At 46.7% G+C, this 15,434-nt stretch overlaps 1 protein-coding gene across 6 annotated transcripts in view; it reads right to left on the reverse strand.

The window, feature by feature from the left end:
* The window catches only part of LOC137757650 (H(+)/Cl(-) exchange transporter 4-like), a 230,760-nt gene that overhangs the window by 157,238 nt on the left and 58,088 nt on the right, over nt 1-15,434 (reverse strand). For all 6 annotated transcript variants that reach the window (XM_068534260.1, XM_068534259.1, XM_068534262.1 and 3 more), the window contains 6 exons: nt 12,190-12,396; nt 12,003-12,083; nt 10,505-11,050; nt 8,757-8,943; nt 7,620-8,018; nt 3,507-3,723 (listed from right to left, as the gene is read on the reverse strand). In XM_068534260.1, coding sequence (XP_068390361.1) covers nt 3,507-3,723; nt 7,620-8,018; nt 8,757-8,943; nt 10,505-11,050; nt 12,003-12,083; nt 12,190-12,396 — 1,637 coding nt within the window. The remainder of the gene's footprint in view (nt 1-3,506; nt 3,724-7,619; nt 8,019-8,756; nt 8,944-10,504; nt 11,051-12,002; nt 12,084-12,189; nt 12,397-15,434) is intronic.

The following is a 15,434-nucleotide window of genomic DNA, read 5'->3' on the forward strand; positions in this document are numbered from 1 at the left end:
GTCTAAAAAAAAAAATTAGTAAATCAAATTCTACAATGTATAAGAAGAATTATACACTGCAACCAAGTGAGATTTATCTCAGGTACACAAAGTTGCTTCAATGTTTGAAAATCAATTAATGTAATCCATCACATCAACAGGTTAAAGCAGAAAAATCACATGATCATATCAACAGATGCAGTAAAAATATTTGAAAAAAATCTAACCTCCTTTCATAATAAAAAATCTCAGTAGATTAAGAATAGAGAGGTACTTCCTCAATTAGACAAGGAAGATCTAATGTCATACTTAACTGTGAGAATCTCAAAGCTTTCCCACTAAGATCAGGAACAAAACATGAAAATCCCTTATTAGCAGTGCTTTTCAACATTGTGCTGGACTTCCTAGCTAATGCAACAACACAACAAAAGGATATAAAAGGCATACACATAAGGAAAGAAGAAATAAAATCATCTTTCCTCACAGATGACATGCTCATCCAAGTAGAAAATATGAAAGAACTGAGAAAAAAAAAAAAAAAAAAAACCTCCTAGAACTAATAAGCAAGTATAGCAAGGTTGCAGCGACAAGTTAATATACCAAAGTAAATAGCTTTTGTATATACCAGTAAGAACAAGTGGAATTTGAAATTTAAAATACAATGCCATTTACATTAGAACCCCCAAAATTAAATACTTAGGCATAAGCCTAACAAAATATGTGCAAGATCCTCGGGAGGAAAACTATAAAACTCTGATGTACAAATCAAAGAAAAACTAAGTGGAGGGATACCCCATACTGAATAGAAAGGCTCAATATTGTCAAGATGCCTGTTCTTCCCAACTTAATCTAATGCAATTCCAATAAAAATCCCAGCAACTTATTTTGTGGATATCAGCAAACTGATTCTAACAGTTAAATGGAGAGGAAACACACCCAGAACAGCTAACACGATAATATAGACGATTAAATTCAGAAGAATGACACTATCTAACTTCAATGTTAACTACAAAGCTACAGTAATCAACACAGTGTGGTACTGGTGAAAGAAAAGAGATAGAATAGAAACAGATCTATGGAACAGAGAGTCCGGAAGTAAACCCTGATCTTTGACAAAGAAGCAACATCAATACAATGAAGAAAAATAGTGTGTTCAACAAATGGTGCTGAAACAACTGGACACCTACATGTCAAAAAAAAAAAAAAAAAAAAGAATGTAGATACAGCCCTTAACACCTGCCACAAAAATTAATTCAAATTGAATCACAGATCTAAATATAAAACAAAATTATAAAATTCCTAGAAAATAACACAGAAGAAAATCTAAAAGACCTTGGGTTTGGTGTTACGAGGAGAAAAGCTCAGGGAGATGAAATGTCCTGCAAACAAGGATCTCTTATCAGCAGTAATGTATCAGCATCTGTGTTTGTTTAAAATATTGAGAGACAGAGAGAGGGAGAGATTTTTGCTTTCTTGCAGAACATTCAGAGCACATTTCAGCACCCAGATCTTCAACAGAAAACCTTATGGAGCTTCTTGAGGTGTGAGCGGGAGTTAAGGGAAGAACTTCCTGCCAGAACTGGAAGTTCTAATGATAACTGACATTGGATTATTATTTTAAAGGAAAAGAGAAACTGCTACACACTTGAAATGACACAAGTGATCACAGTGGTATTTATGCTGAGTCCTGGAATTTCAAGTACATTAATGGGCTTCAGCAGTTTGCAGAGTAGGGACCCTGACCAGCAGCAGCACCTGGGAGCTGGTTAGAAATACACATCTGTCCCAGATCGGAGGAATCAGTAACTGCAATGGGGCCCTGGCACTCTGCATTTAACCTGGAAGTTTAATCCTCTGGGGGATTCTGATGCCCACTCAAGTTTGAGAACGACCGAGTGCCTTTAAAAACCACCAGCAGAAATGATCTCTAGCCTCAAACACTTATTCCTCCCTACTGATTACCCCTCACCATGTGCAAGACACTCTCCTTACCCTCAGCTACAATCAAAGCTAAGGAGGATACATCTTGCCAGCTACCAATTCTCTGGGTCAATATGCAAATGTATCCCTTGTAAAGCCCTGTGTCTTAGTTGCCAGAACAGCAGGAAGGAAGTCAAATGAATAAAAATTGCTCATTTGGCTATTCACGGACAGCCAGTGCAGGGTGTCTCATCCTGAGCATTATTGAGTTTGGGCACATGATAATATAATTCTTTGTCTTTGGGGGCTGCCCTGTTCATTGATCATATGTTTAGCAGCATCCCTGGCCTCTATGTACTAGATATGTCAGTAGAGCCACACAACAGACACTGCCACAGGGGACAAAAACACCTTTGTTGAGAACACTGGGTTAAACCAAGTGAGCTGGCTCTGGAAAGTAAACTACATTGGATAGTTAAGACTATGAATTCTATAAAGGCCTAAACTATACACAGTGCCAATATCCCACAACACTTACCCACCTCCTATCTCCAGCCTATGGAAATAGAATATAGGCAGACAACCCCAGATTTCAGGCTACATTGACAGAGCCAATCCGTTTTTCTACCCAAATTTAGGCATGTCTGTAATCCAAAAGAATGACCCTCAGTTTGCTATACCTCTCAAAATGTTATAATCTTTCGATCTGCTGCTCAAGATTTTCATTTTTGTTTTCACAACATGTGATTAAAACAAAGAAAAAGTTTATTGGGTTATAAAATGCCATGGAGTCATCACAACTCTTAGTTCACAGATAACATTTGTTTTGAAAATGTGAATCTGTACAACTAAATTAACAAAATTAACAGAAAATTTAAGCATAATATAAATTTACCATTTGCTTATGTGATTTCTGAATGCATATAACGACACCCGTCTGAGCCCAGTGGCACAAAAATACACAAAACGCACACCTGTTCATGTCATACATCTATAAGCTACCTCAGCTCATGCATATGCTAAGAGCCATACATCTCTTCACAGTAAATCACAGTAACTCAGCGCTTTGATGCCTACTTCCACAAAATTTGCCAGGTCTTCCTTAATGTACAGAATGACATATTTATTATAATATTTATGTCTTTCTTATCCACTAAATGTGTAAAACTGTGTCATTTCTTTTATTAGGGTTGCATCTTGTGTGTGTGTCAACCAAGTTTGAGCGTTGTGCGTCTAACCCCATTTCTTTCATTAGCCCTGAGATTTTCGTTGCTCGTTTCTGCAGAAAGCCGTGACTTGGAAGACGGGTATGCCAGTTCAGAGTCTGAACCTCTTCTGGCGCCAGAACCAGGGCACTGGAAAAGCAGCCAAAGCCCCTCCCCGTTGGCTCCTCCCCTCGGGACTCAACCTTCAACCTCAGGGCAGAGACAGCAGCCCCACCTGGAAGCCGGAGTCCCACGCTCGCTGGCAACTCCTCCTCCTGGGCTCCCCTGCTGACATCTCTTCCGAGCACTGCCACCCACCCCCCTGCCCCGGTCCCCGCCAGTCCCGCAAGGGCTGAGCCCGCGTCCCCTTCATCTTGTTCCCCCCAGGGTCCCGCCGCTCACCCGCTCCGCGTCACCAGGCACTGGCGGAGCCCCAGCTTCCGGAAAATGTCCACCACCGTCTCCATGAGGGTGTGGTCCGTGACGGTGAAAGGGCTGAGGTTCAGGACGCGCCGCAGCTTCAGGGGCTGCGGGCTGTTGGCTGGCAGCTCAGGGGGCTCCTCGGTGAAGTACATGACCGAGTCGCTCACGATGCCCTCCTGCCTCTGTCTGGCGTTCTCTGGAATGGGCGAGCAGGACGGTGAGCCCCACGAGACTCCCTTGCGGGGTCCCTTCCCCCACCCCATCCCACCCCATCCCACAGCGACACACGACTTCCCTCCCCCAGCAGCCTAGAATCCCACAGAGGAGGGGCGCAGCAGGCAGACTCTACATTCTTAACTTGGAGCTTCAGCCAAACATCTGTGAAATTGGCATCTCTCTCTCTCAAGCTAATGCTGTGCGAGACCCCCCTGCTGTGACCTGATCATTCACTGCCAAAGTCTTGCAACGCGGGCCTGACCAGGCTACTTCCTTTAGGGAAATGCACTGCTTCTGCCTGGACGTCAGGGCACCCAGCTGGCCCAGGGCCTGCCACCCTTGCTTTCCTGACACACCTTCACCTCATCAGGGGCCGAGGTTTGACGTGAAAAGGAACCTCACTTAGCTGCCCAATGACCTTAATACATGGTTTGGGTTTTTTTTTTTTTTTTTTTTTACAAACTAACGTATAACTGGCCCAGATGGCATTATAAATCCTGAAAGGAACAAGAAACCAAGAGGACCATCCTAGGCTCACAGCCCAGAAACGCAGCTCAGTCTAATCATGATTTTTGGGACCCAAGAAATAACCCTAGAAAAAGTATATTTTACCCCTTTTAATCTCCTTTTTTGTGAATTTCTCAAAGGAATTAGAACTGCTGTGGTTACAATTAGCCAATTTCTGTCTACAGAGAATATCATGTGAAAGAAAGCTAAAATAAAATATGCTAACAGGAACTCATATACCTAAATGAAGTGCTAGAAACCAGGCTATTTAGATTCATACATGAAGTAGATTCATGAGTAGACGTATCTCCAAGGCAAATTTCCTTTGGTAAAAAATTTAATCTCTGTTTTAGATCACGTGAGGAATTAGGGAAAATGTACAGTGAGGCTTACCTTAAAATGGATCCTGATTTCTACAATTTTTGCTTTCTCAAAGACTACTGTTCATCTATATTGTTCATTTTAAAAAAATTCCAACTGCCTGTTCTGAAGTGATTTATTGCAATAGAGTACTCTAATGGAAAGCTGGAAGCTGGTGAATGGAAGAAGAGCCAACAGGAAAGCTCTTCACATCTTTCTACTAGGGTGAACCATCTATTCCTTGTTTGGACAAGAAATCTTTATCAGTCACCAGAATGGCTGCAACAAACTCAAGGATATAAGTTCACAGAGGGCAGAGCCTGACTACTGTCATCCCAGCTTCCCTGGAAGCTGTGCTCCCAGCTTCCGGGACAGCACCAGCACATAGTGGATGCTACCAGCAAGAAATATTTCCTGTGCAAGAGGGTAAACCAAGCCCTCACCCAGGGCATGATCCAGTGCTACTAGAGTATAGACTCCCAGACCCCAGGGACTCATGGGAGCCTGCCTGTGTAAGAAAAGAAGAAGGAGTGTAGGAAGGAAGGAAGAAAGGAAGGAAAGAAGGGAGGGAGGGAAGGAGAGAGGGGGAAGGGATGAAAGAAAAGAAGATGGCCCAACATTTGCCATGTGTAAAAGGCCCAAAAAACAAGAAGAAAATACACCAAATATTAACAATGGCCTTCTGTGGTGTTGAGAATATGGGTAAATTTTTTTATTTTCCCATTTGCTATTGATTTCCCCAGTATTCTATGCATATTAGTTTTACTTCAAAAATGTAACAAACTTCATATTTGTTGTAAAGATCAAGTGGTTAAACTGTTTTTAAAGTTGTTGTTAGTATTGGGGGTCTGCTGTTCTATTCTACCACAACTACTCTCAGTGGCTGCAGCTCCTGAAAAATGATGTACCCTTTACGAGCGCCTGTTAAGGTCATTCAACCTGACATTCCACTTGTTAGCAGCAGTACGATCATAATGCCAGGTGCAAGGAGGGTAATGAGGAAAGTGTTGATAAAGTGAATTCCACAAACTATGATAGGCCAAGAAATTTTAAAAGACTGGAAATAATCACATATCCAGTAAGTGATTACAATGGCTTTAGAGCAATGGTTCTCAACTGGGAGTAATTCTGCCTGCACCCTCAGGGGACATTTCTCAGTATCTGGAAACATTATTGACTGTCACTACTGACAGGAGGATGTTACTGATATGTGGTGGTAGAGACCAGGGATGCTGATCACACAATGAACAGGGCAGCCCCCTCACAACAGAGAATTATTTGACTTTAAATGCCAAAGAAGCCATGGTTGAAAAACCCTATTGTACAGTAATTATGTTTTTAAGGAGGTAATACTAATCCTGTGAATTTTAATTGCTTCCATAAAACAGATGTAATTAATAAGGAAGTTTTAACAGCGAAAAACCAGAAGAAGCCACAGTCGTGGTCAGTACAAAAACAGTATGATAAAATGGTAAATAATACTTAGAATAAAAAGCAGATTATTTTATGACAAGTTATAGTTCAGTAAGGCATAGAGAAGTCCCTCTGCATATGTTTTAATATCCCCAGCAGAAACAAGCAGGGAATCTGACCAATTCTCCATGGCTTATTATGTAATTAACCTCTCAGACAGAAACATCTTTAGCCCTAAATAATTATCCAACAGATCTGACATTTATGTTGTTGTTCAGTCATGACATAGAGCTCTTTCAACTGGCCAGAAGATACCCTAGTATCTTACACTAGTAAGAAAACAAAGAGTTTCTTTAACTCTTCTCCCATAACTCTGATTTTCCATTCCCACTGGGTCTTCTTTGAGCCCTTATTTTGATAAAATCTTTGATGAAGATAATTTTAAAATATTACAAAGCTGTTTATAAACTTTTTTTAACATTGGCAAGAAGTTTCAGAAATTCAAAGGGAGAGCCTTAGAAATAGTTAACAAAGAACAGGGATAAGCAAAGGGTTGTCTGCACAATGTATATTCCCAGTGGAGCATTTCACCATTATACCTCGACAAGTCCCGGTGGCAAAATTCATAAATACTCTTGAAGACGACATACACAGTAAACTCAAGTGCACACATAAGCCATGTCAAGGTAGGCTACAGCCTACCTTGAAATGATGGGATAGTGAGCAGGATCTCATTTGCTGGTCCCTGCCCCTTCTCCACCTGGAGAAAACACTCTAAGAGTCACTGCTCCTCCCTGCCTGGGCCTCCAAAGACTCACACCCAGGCCTCTGTCTGTGGAATCCTCCTACCTCCCGCTCCCCCTCCAAGGCGCTCATCCCTGGGCCAACGGGAGCCCCGGGCTTCTCCGAGCCGCCCGTGTCGGGAACATCCCAGCTGGGCCTCATCCCCTCTCCGCTCTCCCAACTCAGCAGCCTGCCCCTCAGCCCAGCTGATCCAGTCAGCGCACGAGGAGGAAGAGCATCCCACGGAACTGACTGGACCCACGCGGGCCTCTAACTGAAGGCGCCGGACATAGAGTCGCGAAGTGAAGGGCTTGAGCGGCGCCGAGGGAGGCGCCTGAGGCCGAGAGCTCAGCATCTGGGTCGGTCAGCCTGCCTGCAAGTCCGTCTCCGCGACCGGCCTGCCCGGCCAGCCCGCGCTCTCCCACCTCGTCCTGCTCAGCTTCGCCCAGGAAGTCCCTAAAGGGCGGAGCGCGTGTCTCCTGGCGGGAGGGGCCCAGGGGGCTGCTTGCAAACGTGGTGCTCGGTGTCCAGCCAAGAATGCCTCCGACGGGACACTGTCCCTCACGGTGTGACCTGGGGGCAGCAGCAGCAGCACTAAGAGGGAGCTCGGGAGAAATGCAGAGTCTCGGGTCCCACCCCAGACCTACTGCATTCTGGCCAGACGCCCACGTGAAACGAATAAGCATTAAAGCGTGAGAGACCCTGGCCTGAAGCCCTCCGACCCTTGTCCACTCTCTCGAACCTCTTTGAGAATGTCGGGGCACAGGGGTGCCGTTCGTCTCCGTGAAGCGTGAGCCTCCCTGCTTTACTCACTTATGGCGGGAATCAGCTCCCTCCTCTGGGCGAACCCGATGAGGCGCTCCGAGTCACTGGGGACGACCACGGGGAAGCCATTGTAGTCGGTCTCCTTGATGAGCGTCTCCACGTCCTCAACGGTCATGCTGTCCTGGGTGAGCACGGACAGCGGCGGCTCCCCCCGCCGTGGCCGCATGACGTGGGTGGCCAGCGTGCGGTGGGTGAACTCGTCCTTCACGTCCAGGAACGGGTACCCATTTAAGTGGATGTGGGCCTCGTAGATGCCTTCCTTCCCAAAGGCATCAGCCACCCACTTGCTGGTCACGGCCGCCGCCATCAGGGGCACGATGTACTCGAGACCACCCGTCAATTCAAACATGATGACCACCAACGACACCGTCATCCTGGTAACTCCACCTGCAACCAAAGGGAGGAATGAAATTGCAGGACTCGACCCCCACACCCGCGAGAGGACATGAACCGTGCAAACGGACAAGCCGGCTCTACCCTCCCGGCACCTGTTCCGCGGAGACAGTCCTACACGGCGCCCAGGCTCAGACCTCTAGGATAGAGGCCAGTCTTGGTAAACACAGCCTTGCATCAGGAGCCGTAAGTCACATCTCACCGAGGGGCTCTTCTCCCGTGAGGGACAGCAAGTTGTCTATTCACCCAGGACCCGCCTTGCTTTTTGGTGAGTGGAGCCTATGTGGGCTCTGCAGGTTTCTGACTCAGCAAGCATCGCTCTCTACCAGAACCCCTCGAGCTGGAAAATTGTAGAGACTTTTAGGGGCTACAGACAGGAGACAGACCCACCCTTGCGTCCCTTGGTATTCAAGGGAAGAATCCATATCGACTCCCGATCTGCCAGTGAGCTTAAACCAGGGTTTCTGGACCTCAGCACGAGGAACATTTGAAGCCGGATCATTCTCTGTTGGGGGTGGGGGAGGAGTGTCCTGTGCACTGCAGGATGTTTAGCAGCACCCCTGCCCCACCCACTACTGTAGACGGTACAGCTGCAAGATGGTGGAGACCCCATCAGCCTGAGTCCCCGGATGACTGAGCGGAGAAAAGCCCTCTACTACTCACATCACACACACACACACACCACACACACACACACACACACACACACACACACACACACACACTCGGTACCTAGGCAGGCGGCGGCTCCCACCATGGCGTAGAGCCCTGGGGTGACGCAGTCTGCTCCGGGCCTGCACCAATTCCTGAAGATGATCCAGTCGTGGTGATGGTAAGCCAGTTGCTCCACGCCAATTCCCACCATCCTGCCTGCCATGGCCCCCACAGCCATGCTGGGGATGAAGAGACCGGACGGGATCTGCGGGGAGCGCAGGGGAAAGCAGCATGAGGGAAGGGGGCCCCCGTTCCCGCTGCCCCACCACCAGGAAAGTCAGGCCCCCTCGACAAGCTTGCATTTTGCTTCGGTCTTCAAAGGAGGGGCAACGCTTCAAAACATGGGTCAGCTGGGAAACCATGGGACCAATGATTTCACCTGCTTGGTCGTATCTACTGTGACTTGGAGAGAATGCAATTTTACACTTTCATTTCCTCGCCTTCAAAAGCTGGCCTGGTTTGCCTGCTGTGGATTAAAGAATCTCAGAGAGAGATGGGGGGCAGGTCTGTCTTCCTAACAAAGTCCATTTTCCGAAAAGTATTCTGAATATTTTCAAGCCAGGCTAGATGCAGCAAAGAAATAAGACCATGGAAACTGAAAGGTCTAGGTAATAGCGTGTTTTATATTTTGCTGTGTGAAAAACATGTTCATTTCTCTAGTGATCAGACATTTGCTACAGAGCAGACTTGACTCTGTTCGTGGAGACTGCATGTGACCGCCGATCCTGACCGGGAGCTGCATTTATGTCACCCCTACCCCACCCCTGCCCCCCAGCTGTCATCAAGCTGAGGATGCAAGTGGATCTTTACCCAAATTCGAGTTAAGTTTGGATCCTCGGGTGTGATTTCCAGAGTGTGAGACATTCCTGAGGAAATTGTTCCTTTCTGAGCACCCCTTACTTATCCCCCCCATCTTTTAATCCCTTGTAACTTCAAAGCAGACTTCTCCCAGCAGGCACCAGAAGAAAACAGATCCCTTTGCATCAGAGACAGTCACCTATTTAATACCGTTTATCCTTCCTTGTTCTTAAGGCAAAAATTCAGGTTTGTGTTTGACCACTGCACCCAAGTACACAGATCCTTAGACTTTTTTTTAATATTTATTTTTTTGGCTGTGTCAGGTCTTAGTTGCGGTATGTGGGATCTTTCGTTGCTGCGTGCAGGCTTCTCTCTAGTTGTGGCATGGGGACTCCTGATCGCGTGGGCTCTGTAGTCTGCAGCAGGCGGGTTTAGTTGCCCCTCGGTATGTGGGATCTTAGTTACCACTAGGGATTGAACCTGTGTCGCCTGCACTGCAAGGTGGATTCTCAACCACTGGACCACCAGGGAAGTCCCTAGACTTTTTTTTTTTTTTTTTTAATTCGTAAGAATACCACAAAAAGCAACAGTCATGGAACACAAGGGGGTTCTGGAGGGTTGCCAGCGTTCTGCTCCTGGTCCTGGGTGCTGGTCACACAAGTGTGTATGTTTTGTGAGAATTCCCCAAGCTGTACACGTCTCCATATGAATGATATACTCCAAGCCTTAGCTTCTTCACTGGTAAAATGGGGTTATAAATCTCTATTCCATAGGCTTGCTGTTTATCAAAAGCGTTGTTTCTTGTTGATTAAAAGAATGTCAAGTGCCCTGCGCATGAGAACATTCAGTAAAGAAAGGTCACCTCCCCTTTTCCCCCCGTCACAATCTTATTCTGGGGACTAGGGTGCTATCCCCAGAAGGACAGAGGTTGCCTCCCTCCCCTGACACCTTCCCTCCCCTTCACTTACCTTCATGCCAAAGGTAAATATGGTAATGATGATTTTGAAGATCAGCGCCAGGGCCAGCTGCCACATGGCCGTGCAAACGCCGACCCCGGCCGGCCGGTGGGGGATGTCGTCCACGGGCCGCGTCATGTTGGGGTCATTGATGTAGTCACAGAGCTGGGAGGACTCGAGGGCCCCGCAGTCATTGAAGAGCTCGGATATGAGCTCGCTCGTGCTGCGGCGCGTGTAGGGGTTGGGGTAGGCGACGATGGCAGTGATGGCGGTCACCGCGATGACCTCCAGCACCGGGTACCTCCCCAGCTTGGTGGTTTTGCGCCTCCTGCACCAGGCGATGTTGCAGCGGATGAAGAGGGTTCCCCACAGGCCCCCGAAGACCCCAAGCAGGATGAAGGGGAAGAGCTCGGCCATGTACCAGGGCGTGTGATACTCCACGTAGAAGAGGACGAGGCGGCTGTTCCCAAAGGGATTGATGGGTCGCAGCGTGAAGGCTGCCACCAGGGCCGCAAAGAAGGACCGCCACAAGGTCTTTAAGGGAAAGTAGTAGCTGACCTGCGACCAAGCAACAGGTGGAAAATCAGAGACCGGCGGCAGAAAGAGCCGCCCAGAGCCCCAGCCCCACCTGCTGGCACAGGCCATAAAGTCACACTCAAGACCAAAGACGGGCGGTACTCACTTCCTCAACCTACGTGTGAGGATGGCCCAAATGCACTAACAAAGATAGTTAAAGGACTCTATGTCTACAATTGGAACGGACACTAGTCAAGGTGTGTTTGCGCTATTTTTTAAGACAAATGAGAACACTTCATCATCATTCTGTTTATAGCACAGAGACCCTCCTAAAAGAAAAGAAACCTCTGATTTGATTCTCCAGGCAACAGATCATGGGTTGAAACCCCTGGCCCAGCAGATGTATCTGGAGGGCACATGAGTTAAGAATGGTTTGTACGTTTTTAAATGGTTGGGGGAAGAGAGAATTATTTTGTGACACGTGAAATATTCAAAAGAACAAGACTTAGTGACAAGTGGTAATTACATAAAATTCAAACTTCAGCATCCATAGGGAAGGTCTCGTTGGAAGGCAGCCACGCCGTGCACGTGCGTGTTGTCTGCGGCGCCCTCCACGCTACAAGGGCAGAGCCCAGTGGTTGCGACCGAGCCCTGAGACCCGCAAAGCCTAAAATATTTGCTACCTGGCCCTTTACGGACAACGTGGGCCGACTGCTGGACTGGATCCATTTGGGTTGCAAAACATAAAAATGCTTCATTATGTTGTTTATGAAAACGAGAGAGGAGACTGCAAATCTCCCCCCAGAAATCACACTGGCAACTTTTAAAACAGGAGTTGAAAACACGTATTTCATGGCGAACACTGCGGCTCCTTAATGAGCCGCAGGAATCTCTCAGCCCTCAGAGGGCTAGAGAGGGAAGCCTCCTGCCGCCCCGACCCCCGATGTGTTCCTCGGCGCTCAGAACCACGGGGCCCTCCGGTGCCCACGCTCACCTCTTCCAGACTGAAAAGCACACCCCCGATCGGAGCACCAAAGGCGACAGAGACCCCGGCAGCGGCCGCAGCTGACAGCACCTGTGAAGCAAAGAGCTCCCCGTCAGCCCGAGGCCTTTCCGGCAAATCAGCGGGTACTGGAGAGGCTGGAGAGGGCGGGAGGGCGCTTCATTCTGCACCTGCTCACCTCGCGCCTCTTGCCCTCGTTCTTGCTGTACTTGGAGAAGAGGCTGCTGAGGAAGTTGCCACAGCAGCATGCCACGTGCACCAGCGGCCCTTCCTTGCCAAGGCTCAGGCCCGAGGACACCCCCAGCACCAGGGTGACAGTCTTGATCAGCAGGGTCCACTTGCCCAAGTAGCCCCTGATGATGAAGCCGCTCAGGATGGTCTTTACCTGAAACACAGGATGGAGAGCGATGGGGAGTGAGGCGCTTCAGCGCCACGGCTAGGAAAGTAACCTCTCCCTCCTCTGAGGAGCAGCTTTCAAACCGAGATTCGCTAAATCATATGGAAGACAGGCTGCTTTAGTTGTTAATTTAGCTATAATTTTATATTGAGAATTTATATTAACGCCTAATTTTATATATTAATGGAACCCTGAAACAATTTCAATGCATAGTAAATCTTAATAATTCCAAGAGTAATGAGAGATCATAAAGAGGACTGAATAAGTAATTATCAGTCTCATTTTATTTATGGCATTTTATCATGTGCATTTTGCCCTCTGTTGTGTTGAAAAGACACGTGTATCTATTGATTTTAACTGTTAATTTTTCACTACTGAAAGATGGCCAAGATAAAGGAACATCTGGCTGGCCATGTGACAACGCAAATAGAACAAAATATCAATTTAACTTTAGATCCGGGTCGGCAAACTATGGCCCGTGGGCCAAATCCAGCCCACAGCCTGTTTTGTATGACCTACGAGCTAGGAGTGCTTTTAATGTTTTTAAATGTAATATGTAAACAAGACTACTAGCCTTTTAGTGAGAATAGTTCCTCAATTTTGCCTCTTGACTCACAAAGCCCAAAATATTGACTCTCTGCCCTTTATCGGAAAAGTTTGCCAACCCCTGATGCAGGCCAGGGGCATATGGGTGTTTACTGTCCAATTCTTTCAACTTGCCTGTATGTTTGAAAATATTCTTAATACAATATTGGAAAAAGAAGATGCTCAACATTCTAATAACGCACCCCTGGGGGATGTAAGGGTATCTGAATCCATGGCAACCCCTTCCCTTCCGTTGAATCTTGCCCTCTTGTCCTGAAAAGTACTTTGACTACAGGTAGAGCTGACTCCTGCACCACTTTCAGACCTGCGACGTTTTGTGCACGCCAAATAATGGCTTTCTCCCTAAAGGTGCACGTGAATTTGCGTAACGCTTTTAGAATTCAACGGGGTGTCCATCTCAGTGATTAACTTCATCTACTGGAGTCCTCTTCCCCCAAAACAGGGTTCTTCTGGATATGGAAGCATCACCCTGGATATGGAAGTCCTCTTCCCCCAAAACAGGGTTCTTCTGGATATGGAAGCATCTCCAATGGGTAAGTAACATTTTACCTTCAACCTCTCCCGCGACTGGCTGAAATGGAGTGAATGTTTACTGCCCAGCTAGCAATTTACAAGCCTGTAATCAGAGATTTATTAGACACTGAGTGAGTCAGCTAATGAAATTCATGGTCAGTATCCGTTTTCCCATTGTATAATACATAATGGGACAGTCTCAGCTCCTGTCACCGTCAGGATGTTTACATAACGTCAAAGAGCCTCCCAGTGGGCGCCAAGAGATCAGTTTCTCACGTAGCTATTACAATCCTTCTCCACCGGCACTCCGTGGCATCACCTGGAGAATCAGGCACCAGTGAGGACGAGGTATCCCCCCGCCCCGAGATCTGATGCAACTGGTCTGAGGTGTATCCTGGGCATAGGAGGTTTACAGCCTCCCCAGGTGATTCTAAAATGCAGTCCAGGTAGAGAAGCACTGCTCTCGTCCTGAGAAGAGCAGTACAGCTATTCCTAATTCCTCTGTATTTAAGGGCGGTCCTGAAACGCTCTCTGGCATCATGTCACCTGTGATGATTTGGAGAGGGTTGTGAAGTGAACTAATCCTAGCAATTTTACAGGGGGGTGACTGGACCATTTTCATCTCAGGAGTTCTTGATAGAGATCTGTTTCTTAATTCAGGGAGAAAGACCAACAGTGAGCGAGCGTGTGGGCATCCGTTCGAAAGCACTCACTAAGCTCCTTCCTAAAGGCAGACAAACTAGCAGTGGTTAAACTGGTCTTTAACTAGTGCTAGTGGGCCTATTTGAGCCTGTGCTCTGGGGATCTCAGATCCCTTTATTTAAGGGACGTTTTATTATGCCTGCCACAATCCTGCCCTTTTGTGTTGCCTAGAATAAAATTATCTACAATTTTTTGTCAGTTAGTTAATATGGATTTGGACCCCAGGGTACAGCTGAATAGTGTAATACCATTTAGAAAATTACAAGCATCTAAATTACCTGAGCCTTTGCCAGCCATGACATGTGGTGAATTGAACAATGTAAGAGGTATTTTGTAATTCTCTAAAATGACTTTATAAAATTGTCATGATCAAATTAGGGACTAAAGAAGGCAAATTCATAGATGCCAAAATCCAATCACTTGCTTTAATTTGGATCAACAGGGACTGAATCAAGCAGGGCTTTAAGGCGATGTATTGCAGCACATTTGTGACTTCATGGTGGTAACTTTAAAACCTCTCTGGCAAATAAATATTTGTGAAAGAGTTCACATTGTATAGAACTGAAACAGCAACTCAAAGTAAGTTCTAGGAGAATATGATTTCTTTTTTTTCTTTAATTTATTTTATTATTTATTTATTTATTTTTGGCTGTGTTGGGTCTTTGTTGCTGTGTGCGGGCTTTCTCTAGTTGTGGCGAGCGGGGGCTACTCTTCGTTGCAGTGCATGGCCTTCTCGTTGCGGTGGCTTCTCTTGTTGCGGAGCACGGGCTCTAGGCGTGCGGGCTTCAGTAGTTGTGGCACGCGGGCCCAGGAGCTGTGGCTCGTGGGCTCTAGAGCGCAGGCTCAGGTAGTTGTGGTGCAGGGGCTTAGTTGCTCTGCGGCATGTGGGATCTTCCCAGACCAGGGCTCGAACCCATGTCTCCTGCACTGGCAGGTAGATTCTTAACCACAGCGCCACCAGGGAACGCCCTAGGAGGACATGATTTCTTATACGGTCCACAGTGGTTCTATGAATGAAGCAGACAGTAGTAGAATCATCATTGCCCAGTTCGCTCTAAGTTCTGAAGCCCAAGAACTAGTGTGCACTTTTAAGTGTGCTTTGTAGAGCATACAAAAGCATTTTTTACACAGAAAAAAAATGGTCTCTAAATTTGTATTTTTTTTTTTTTTTAATGTTTCAAAGGAATTTTTGACACTGGCTGGGA

Source organism: Eschrichtius robustus (assembly GCF_028021215.1).
Source record: "Eschrichtius robustus isolate mEscRob2 chromosome Y unlocalized genomic scaffold, mEscRob2.pri SUPER_Y_unloc_1, whole genome shotgun sequence".
Classification (NCBI taxonomy): domain Eukaryota; kingdom Metazoa; phylum Chordata; class Mammalia; order Artiodactyla; family Eschrichtiidae; genus Eschrichtius; species Eschrichtius robustus.